Raw genomic sequence first — 8961 nt, 5'->3', positions numbered from 1 at the left:
TGCTGAAGCTAGGTTGATTTACTCAATTTTTTTTTTTAAAGATTTATTTATTTATTATGTACACAGTGTTCTGTCTGCACGTATCCCTGCAGGCCAGAAGAGGGCGCCAGATCTCATTACAGATGGTTGTGAGCCACCACGTGGGTGCTGGGAATTGAACTCAGGACCTCTGGAAGAGCAGTCAGTGCTTTTAACCACTGAGCCATCTCTCCAGCCCTTTTTTGGGGGGGGGGGTGTTGGGGGGGTTGCAAAAAAAAAAACAGGAAACCTTTCCTAGACTCGGAGACTGAGGCGGCGGGTGGGGTGGGGGGTGTGGTGGGTGGCGGATTGGAAGTCAGCCTGTGCTACACAGTGAAAGCCTGCCTTAGGGAGAAAAAAGAACCTTTAAAAAAAAATCTGGGGGCTGGAGCGATGGCTCAGAGGTTAAGAACACCGACTGCACTTCCAGAGGTCCTGAGTTCAATTCCCAGCACCCGCACGGTGGCTCACAACCACCTGTAATGAGATCAGGTGCCCTCTGTGAGTTCGAGGCCAGCCTGGGCTACAGAGCAAGATCCAGGACAGCCAGGGCTGCACCGAGAAACCCTGTCTCGAAGAAAAACCAATAAGTAAATAGATAAATAGATAAATAGATAGACAGATAAATAAATAGATAAATAAGTAAATAAATGTGCACGTGTGTCTGTGCACCACGTGTGTGTGCACAGTATCCACAGGGGTCAGAAGAGGCTTCGCCCCCCGGAGCTGGAGTCACAGGCCATTGTTGGCCGCCTCTCCGGCACCTACTTTGTTTAATTTTTTTTTTTTTTTGGTTTTTCGAGACAGGGTTTCTCTGTGCAGTTTTGGAGCCTGTGCTGGATCTCGCTCTGTAGCCCAGGCTGGCCTGGAACTTAGAGAGATCCCCCTGCCTCTGCCTCCCGAGCGCTGGGATTAAATGCGTGCACCACCGCCGCCCTCCTTGTTTAATTTTTTAAAGATTTATTTTATTTTTAAGTATGGGGGGGGGGGGCGGGTGAGGGGTGTGCCCTGGATGGAGAAAGAGGCAGACAGGGCGGGCTGGAGAGACGTCTGTCTGTCCAGTGGTTAGCGCATCGGCTGCTCGCACACAGGACCTGGGTGGGGCGGCTGCAGTCACCCTTAAGCCCCGCTGAGCCTGGTGCCCCATACACATGGCCGTCCTGCTTCATGCCTGCTCCCGGGAACCCGCGCTGTCCCCAGCTCAGGGCGACCTCACAGCCCCCACCCCAGAGGAAGGACTTGTCCCCAACCCGGGGCTCTCCGCCTGCGCTCCGGGCAGCACCCCGAGCTGGGATCCCTCGGGAATCCGTGTCACCCACAGAGGGACGGACCTGTTTGTTTTGAGGCAGGGTCTCAGGTAGCCCAGGTTGGCCTGGCTGACCGTGAACTCCTGACCTCCCAGCTGTGGGGTGACAGGCAGGCGCCACCACACCTGATCGTTTATTCATTCGTTGATGAACTTATTGAAAACCCACTGTACGCCAATCCTGTCCTCAGGGCGCCTCATGACCCTATCCTCTGCCATTCCACCCTCACAAGAGGGCCGGCAACCCTCAGCCTCAACTCACAGGCCCTCCTGGCCGCCCGTCCCCAACCGACGCCTTTGGCCTTTCAGTTTTCTCCCACCCTCCATATTTTTGCGCCCTTTATTCTACCAGAAGGCCTTTTCATTTTGGACGGAGAAACTCCTACTCATCCGTCAATGCCCTAGCTCCCTTGGCCTCCTCCTCTGAATTAGCCTGCCCGGATTCCTGTCTACATCCCCCAGACAACCAGGGAGGAAACCATCTGCTAAGTGCCGGCTGCGGCAGACAGGGCTCCCATTCCAGATTCCAGGGTTTGGGGGTCCCACCCAGCAGCTCCCCATCTCTCAGTGCGGTCCAGGGCGGGGAGGTGAACTGACACCCGGACTGGGTAGGAGCCCCATGCCCCTGGCTGCCTCATTTTCCCGTCACTCCGAAGGGAGCGGCCGGGACGCTGGGTGGCTCCGTGGGGCGGGCGGGTCCCCGGTGGCCGCGGGGGGCTCAGGAAGCCGCGGCCACAGGAATTCGGCGCTTCCACGCCTTATAAGGACATTTGCTCCGCCAGCCAATGGGCGGCGGGGGCGGCGCTGGGCCCTGTCCCGGGCCGCCCGCCCGCCCCGCGCCCCGCGCCCCGCGCCGGTCCCTGGTCCGCCCGCCCCGCGCCGGTCCCTGGTCCGCCCGCCCCGCGCCGGTCGGTCCCGCGGTCCCCGCCATGAGTTCCACGCAGTTCAACAAGGGCCCGTCCTACGGGCTCTCGGCCGAGGTCCGGAACCGGGTGAGTGGGCGCGGGGCTCGGCCCTGACACCGGAGGGCCGGGGGGCGCCCCGGTAAGACGGCGGGCTCGGGGGCTCGGGGGTCCGGGAGAAGGGGACCCCGCTGCTCTGCACCCGGGGTGCCTCCTGCAGCCCCGCCCCCGGACATCCCGCACCCCGGGCCCCCGGGGGCGCTTCCTGCACCCCGAGCTCCTAGGAGGATGGAAGCAAGACCCTGGAGAAGGCGAGCGGGCGGGGTCCGGGAGGACCGACCCCTGCGCCCCGCGCCCCTGCGCCCCCGAGATCCCTGCGCCCCCGAGATCCCTGCGCCCCCGCGCTCCTGCCCCCTGCGCCCCCTGCACCCTGCGCCCTGCGCCCCGGGATCCCTGCGGCCCCGCGATCGCTGCGCCCCGCGACCCCCGCGATCCCTGCGCCCCGCGACCCCTGCGCCCCGAGATCCCTCCGCCCCCTGCGCCCCGCGACCCCCGCCACCCCGTCTGTAGTACCTGGCGACACTCCCCCCCCCCCCCCCCGCGCACTTAAGTTGGGGACGGGAAGGGGGCGGGCCCGGGCCTTCTCAACAGGGTGTGGCCCCTCCGGGGACTCACCCCGCACCTGACGGAGGGCGCACTTGGGGTAGCCTTGAACGCAGCGGGGCATCCCCAGTGCCCAGGGGCAGGACACACCGCCAGGCCCCTCAGGCTGACGACGGGGCGCGGGGGACACTGACTGCCAGCTCAGGCCTGACTCCGAACCCCCCCCCCCGGATAGACCCGCCAGCGCACCCGCCCGCCCGGCTCCTGGGAGTGCCGGTTTCACGGTCGGCGAGGCCGGGCACCTGCCTGGGCACGCTGAAGCTGCCAGCCCGGCACCTGCGGCCCGCGGCACCTGCCAGGTCCCCAGCAGGGCACGGGAGGCATGCCTGCCTCGCCGGGTATTTAGATGCCACCTGTGTCGCTGTCCTGTCCTCGGCCTGCCAGGGCGAGCTGCCATCTCAGGTCCCACCCCGGCTCAGGGAGGTTGCTCTAGCTCCCCGGAGGCGCACAGCAGGCGCGGTCCGAGGGCCCTGACCGATTCCTGCGGGGGTGGGGGGTGCTGGGCACCTCCCCGGAACAGAGGAAGTGAGACTGAGGAAAGCCCCAAGGACGGAGCGGTTAGGAGCCTAGTGGGGCGCGGGATGGGCAGGGCAGTCCCCGCTACCCAGGGGATGAGGTCGGAGATTCTGGCTGACTGCGGAGCTGCGAGCAGGGATGGCCTGGGCCAGCCCCGCAGGGGGTCACGAAGGGTTGCATCCTCCACCGGGAGGTGAGCCCAGAGGCCGGTGTGCCTGACCCACGTGCCTCAGTTTACCCCCTGGCCGGCCCCATATCCGGTGGGGCTTTATTCAGTCCGGTTGAGGGTCCTGGCCGCTGGGGAACAGCTGGTTCTGATTTAGACCGGGGAGGCCAGCGCATTCCTGGTAGTTTGTGGCCGGCGGGCTGGAATGCGCTGCAGGGCGGCCGGGGAGGGAGGTGGCCGCAGCGGGTGGGGCTCTGCCCCCTCCTTGGCCCTCGGAGCCTCTAGGGACGTGGCCCGGCTGGACCTGGCACGTCTGGCATCCCGGGCCAGCCCCTGCGCATTCCTGCGGGACTGGGCGGCCCCTGGACGTGGGAGCAGCTGGCCCCCGCCGCCCGCGGCCTCTGTCTCCCCCGCGAGCAGCTAATCCCACTTGAAAGGGTTTAAAAAGACAGGAATAGGGAAGGGGCTCCTGTCAGCAAGCAACCTGTCCAGATGAGATGGGGAACTGGCTGGGTGGTGGCGGCGGTGGCAGGCGGATCTCTGTGAGTTCGAGGCCAGCCTGGGCTACAGAGCGAGATCCAGGACAGACTCCAAAACTACACAGAGAAACCCTGTCTCAGAAACAAAACAAAACAGACAATGGGCAGCTGAGGCCTGGGGAGCTGAGAACCCCCTGTGGTCCTGCACATGGCAGGAGCTGGGCCCACAAGGGCAGCTCCCTAGGGCCCTCTAGTCCCCTGGGGGAGGATGGAGAGGAAGATCCCGGCATGGCCCCTGCCTGCCCAGGCCTGAGATGCCGCTGCAAGGGTGGGCAGGTGGGAGCCCATGGGAAGTGGGTGTGTATGGGGGAATCTGAGGGCTTTTTTTTTTTAACCCAGTCATGTGGAGACAGTTCACCTGGGGAGGCCTATCAGCTGAAATATTGCTAGGCCATGAAAAAGAACGGGCCTCTGGTGGACACTGCCATGTTAGCACCTTCTGGACTCTGTCCTCAGTGAGGACAGATTGAAGTCAGACGCCAAAGCCCCTGGTACATAGGAAGTGCCCGGAATGGGTGAAGCCAGAGGCAGGAGCCAGGCTGGGTGTGTAGCCCAGTTGGCAGAGTGTTCGGGTTTCCTCCCAGGCACTTCACGGTGGCACACAGGTGTCATCCCAGCTCTGGGAGGTGGAGGCAGGAGGATTGGTTCAGGGTCATCTTCAGCTGTAAAGTGATTCAAGGCCAGCCTGGGCTACATGAGACCCTCTGTCCCGTCTTCCCCTGCTGTCTTTGGCCTCATCCATCTGAAAGCTTTGGAAGGTGTGTTTGCGCCCCAGCTCAGCCCTGTGCTCTTTGCTCCTCAGCTCCTGTCCAAATATGACCCCCAGAAGGAAGCCGAACTCCGCAGCTGGATTGAGGGACTCACGGGCCTCTCCATCGGCCCTGACTTCCAGAAGGGTCTGAAGGATGGGGTCATCCTGTGCACGTGAGTGCTCACAGGCACATAGGCCTCAGCCTTAGTGTTCTGTGCTGCGTGGCTTGCTGTGCATTTCCCGTTTGTTTTTCCTTTTTCTTGTCTTATTGCATAGTCTCTCTTTTACTTTTCATTCTCTTGGCTTACTTCTTGTCCTTACTTTATTTTATTTAGGGTTTACTTCATTTGTGTGTGTGTGTGTGTGTGTGTGTGTGTGTGTGTGTGTGTGTGTGTGTGTGTTAGGGCCTGTTAGGGCCTGTGTGCATCTGTGTGTATGTGCACATGAGTACACTTCCCTCAGAGGCCAGAAGAGGGCACTCCGATCCCCTGGAGCTGGCTGTGAGCCATCTGACATGGGTGCTGGGAACTGAACCCAGGGTGTGGGACAGCGACAAGCACCCTAACCTCTGAGCCCTCTGTCTGGCCTCTCGTTGCCTTTCTCTGCAGTATTCAGTCTCTAGTCTCATTTGTCTGTCCCTGTCTGAGGTTTCCTGGTCCCATGGCATTCTCTACATGCCCCGGCTGTGAGCAGTCCTACCCTAGGCCTTCTCCTTCCGGATCCAGTGGCTAATGCTTCTGGAAGTTTCTCCATGCTGTGCATCTGCCCTAGGGAGATTCCACAGTTGTGCACATTAAAAAAAAAAAAAAAACAGTCAAAATTCTCAGATTCCCCTAAAACCCCACGATTCAAGATTACATTCCTAGCATCCATGGTCAACAGCTTTGTTTGCTTGGTAGCTAAAGGGAAACTGAGGCTGGGTAGAGGCTTCATGAGCTTTCTGAGGTCGGGATGCCAATGGAGGGTCCTGGGTCATTTCTTCCCAGACTCATGAACAAGCTGCAGCCAGGCTCTGTCCCCAAGATTAACCGCTCTATGCAGAACTGGCACCAGGTGAGGGCTGGCGAGGTGGGGACGGCCTGCCCAGCCCACCTGTACACCAGCGTCCCTGCTCACCGCTCTTCCCCTGCCTCCTCCCAGCTAGAAAACCTCTCCAACTTCATCAAGGCCATGGTCAGCTATGGCATGAACCCCGTGGACCTGTTCGAGGCCAATGACCTGTTTGAGAGCGGGAATATGACGCAGGTGCAAGTGTCTCTGCTTGCACTGGCGGGAAAGGTAAGGTCCAGAGAGGGTTGGTGGGCAGCCCAGCATCACACAGCGAGGAGGCTGGTGTCAACGCGCAGATGAACCAGACAAACACGGGCCACTCCGTCTGATGTGAGAGGCAGGGAGGGGAGAGATTTGCTGTCTAGAATCTCCCACCTTTCAACAAGAAACTGGAAAGGTGGGTAGAACAGGGTTGAAGGCTAAGGGCAAAGCAAGGTTGCAGAGAGGCCACCGGGAGTCCCTGTATGTGGGGTTGGACGGGTTGTCTCGGGTCTCAAGGGCGGGGCCAGGCACCTGTAGGAACTGGATATGTTTCTGGGGCGTTGTATCCGCTGTCTGATGCTTGCAGTTTGAACCTGAATTCAGGGTCCCTGGGCCCCCTCACCCCCACCCAGGCCAAGACCAAGGGGCTGCAGAGTGGTGTGGACATCGGGGTCAAATACTCAGAGAAACAAGAGAGGAATTTTGATGACGCCACCATGAAGGCCGGCCAGTGCGTCATCGGGCTGCAGGTAGGTGCCGCAGCCCCCTGGACATGCCCTGGCCCCTCGAATTCCAGGGAGGGTCTAGGCCAAAGGTTCTCAGCCTGTGGGTCACGACCCCTTGGGGCCCGAACGACCCTTTCCCAGGGGTTGCATATCAGATATTTACATTATGGTTCCTAACAGTAGCAAAATTAGTTAAGAAGTAGAAACGAAAATAATTTTGTGGTTGGGGGTCACCACAACATGAGGAGCTGTATTAAAGGGTCCCGGCGTCAGGAAGGCCGAGATCCGCTGTGCTAGAGCCTGGCGGCTGCACCCTGACCCCCGCCATGTCCCCTGCAGATGGGCACCAACAAGTGTGCCAGCCAGTCCGGCATGACTGCCTATGGCACCAGACGCCATCTCTACGACCCTAAGAACCACATCCTGCCTCCCATGGACCACTGCACCATCAGCCTCCAGATGGGCACCAACAAATGTGCCAGCCAGGTGAGTCCTGCCCCAGGCCTCGGCTGTGACCCCCGCCACGCTCTGTCCCCCTGCCTCAGGGATTCTAGACTCAACTCTGTGTCTTGCTCACTGCGTGTGCTTTCAGACCTGACAACCCACCCGCTCTGTGCCTCGGTTTCCCCAGAAGTCCACCCCCATCTGATAGCCTCACTGGTTTTGTTAAGTTGAATGCCTGTGTCCCTGAGGTTTGGGGAACCTCAGACGTTGTGGAAGTCTCTGTCCCAGGTGGAGGGGCTTCCTAGCTGTCAAGGAGAAAGTGGGACAGGGATGCTTACAGTCGTCAGAAAACTTTATTTACTTTTGTGCAGAGGGCTGGGTTTAAGACAGGGCCGGACTGTGAGACTCTCAGCCAGCCTGCCTCGGCCTCCTGAGTGCTGAGGTGTCAGGAGCCGGGCGAGGCGCAGCGTGGAGAGTGTTCTAGCATGCGTGAGATTCTGGCTTCCGTCCCAGCATGGCATAAACTGGGCAGGGACATGCTCGCCTGCCATCCAGCACCCAGAAAGTGGAGGCAGGAGAATCAGGAGTTCAGAGTCATCCTTGGCTACATAGTGAGTTTGAGGCCAGCCTGGGCTACGTAAGACCCTTTCTCCAAACGAAAAACAAAAACGGTTTTAGCTAAGCTTTGGAAATCCTGTAGGGAACTGCAGGGGGGTGGATATCGAAGGAATTCAGGGGTCCCCCTTCTGAGCCCTCCCCCCTCTCTAGGTGGGCATGACGGCTCCAGGGACCCGCAGGCACATCTACGACACCAAGCTGGGCACCGACAAGTGCGACAACTCTTCCATGTCCCTGCAGATGGGCTACACGCAGGGCGCCAACCAGAGCGGCCAGGTCTTCGGGCTGGGGCGGCAGATATACGACCCCAAGTATTGCCCACAGGGCCCAGCAGCCGACGGGGCTCCCGTTGAGGGTGATGGCGGCGGCGAGGGCCCTGAGTACCTGGCCTACTGCCAGGAGGAGGCGGGCTACTGAGCACCCAGGGGTGCTGGCTCCCCACATCAGCATCCCTGTGCGGGTTTCTTTTCTTTTCTTTTTTTTTTTTCTTCTTCTGTGTTTTCATTGTGTTGTTTTGTTTTTTTGAAACTGGGCCTCACTTTGTGGCCCTCTCTGGTCTGGAACTCACTGCAATCCTCCTGCCTCAGCTCCTGAGGGCTGGGAGGACAGGCCTGCCTTAGCTATGCTCCCTCCTCGCCCATCATGCCTTGCTTCCTTCCCAGGACTGACCCACCCGGCAGGGAACATGGGGTCTTCGGTGGGGCAGCCAGGCTGTGGATTTCCCAGCAGGCTGTGGGAGAGGCTGGCCCCAAAGAGTTTCCGGTTTCTTCATCTCTTCAGTTTGTGGTTTGCGGACCCATTGAAATTGCAGGCAGTTTCAGAGAAAGAAAACAGGGCTTTTGTGTTTTGTTTGCCGCCCCCCCCCCAACGTGTGGGGGGGGTGCACCTGGGCCTTAAATACTGCGGCCTTCTGAGGGACCGCGTTTGTTTTCCCAGGACCCTCAGACCTCACTCTCCCTTGCCCAGTGGGGAAACTGAGGCCTGGGACTGAGCGAGGCGATGCCGCCCCTGCTGCCCTCCGGGTTCCTCTGGGTTTCCACCTCCCACCCCCTCCTGCACTGGGCCGATGAGCTGTGCTGGGCCCACCCGCCTCCGAAAGTGCCGCCCCTGACCCGCGGGGGCCCCTGCGCCGCCGGATAATGTGAAATACCTTGTGTGGACCAAAACCAATAAAAACCTCCGTTTCTAAGACTGAAGGGTGTTCCTGAAATTGGTGGTGACGGGGGGGCCGTTTAGATGCAGGGGCAAGCCGGGCACAAAAGTTGGGGGAAGGAGGAGAAA

General features: G+C 60.3%; 1 protein-coding gene across 2 annotated transcripts; it reads left to right on the top strand.

The window, feature by feature from the left end:
• Positions 1-2182: 2182 nt before the first annotated feature.
• Cnn2 (calponin 2) lies at positions 2183-8871 on the top strand. 2 transcript variants are annotated; one of them, XM_052747284.1, is made up of 7 exons: positions 2183-2316; positions 4913-5034; positions 5848-5914; positions 6002-6139; positions 6526-6642; positions 6958-7104; positions 7831-8871. In XM_052747284.1, exons 1-7 carry the CDS (start codon positions 2254-2256, stop codon positions 8095-8097), a joined length of 921 nt encoding a protein of 306 aa, XP_052603244.1. In that variant the 5' UTR covers positions 2183-2253; the 3' UTR covers positions 8098-8871. The 2 variants fall into 2 exon arrangements, with proteins under 2 accessions (XP_052603244.1, XP_052603243.1); XM_052747283.1 differs by lacking the exon at positions 2183-2316 and having other exon boundaries at positions 3605-5034.
• The last annotated feature ends 90 nt before the right edge of the window (positions 8872-8961 follow it).

This window comes from Peromyscus californicus, unplaced genomic scaffold (assembly GCF_007827085.1).
Source record: "Peromyscus californicus insignis strain IS unplaced genomic scaffold, ASM782708v3 Scaffold_1__1_contigs__length_55948999, whole genome shotgun sequence".
NCBI classification, from domain to species: Eukaryota; Metazoa; Chordata; class Mammalia; order Rodentia; family Cricetidae; genus Peromyscus; species Peromyscus californicus.
This window is presented reverse-complemented; position numbering and strand designations above follow the sequence as displayed.

Bases quoted from the DNA above. Each gene is read 5' to 3' on its own strand.
- Cnn2 (XM_052747283.1), top strand. From the start codon at position 4,805: ATGAGACCCTCTGTCCCGTCTTCCCCTGCTGTCTTTGGCCTCATCCAT. The intron at 5,915-6,001 runs GTGAGGGCTGGC...GCCTCCTCCCAG, and splicing joins CTATGCAGAACTGGCACCAG to CTAGAAAACCTCTCCAACTT. The intron at 6,643-6,957 runs GTAGGTGCCGCA...TGTCCCCTGCAG, and splicing joins AGTGCGTCATCGGGCTGCAG to ATGGGCACCAACAAGTGTGC.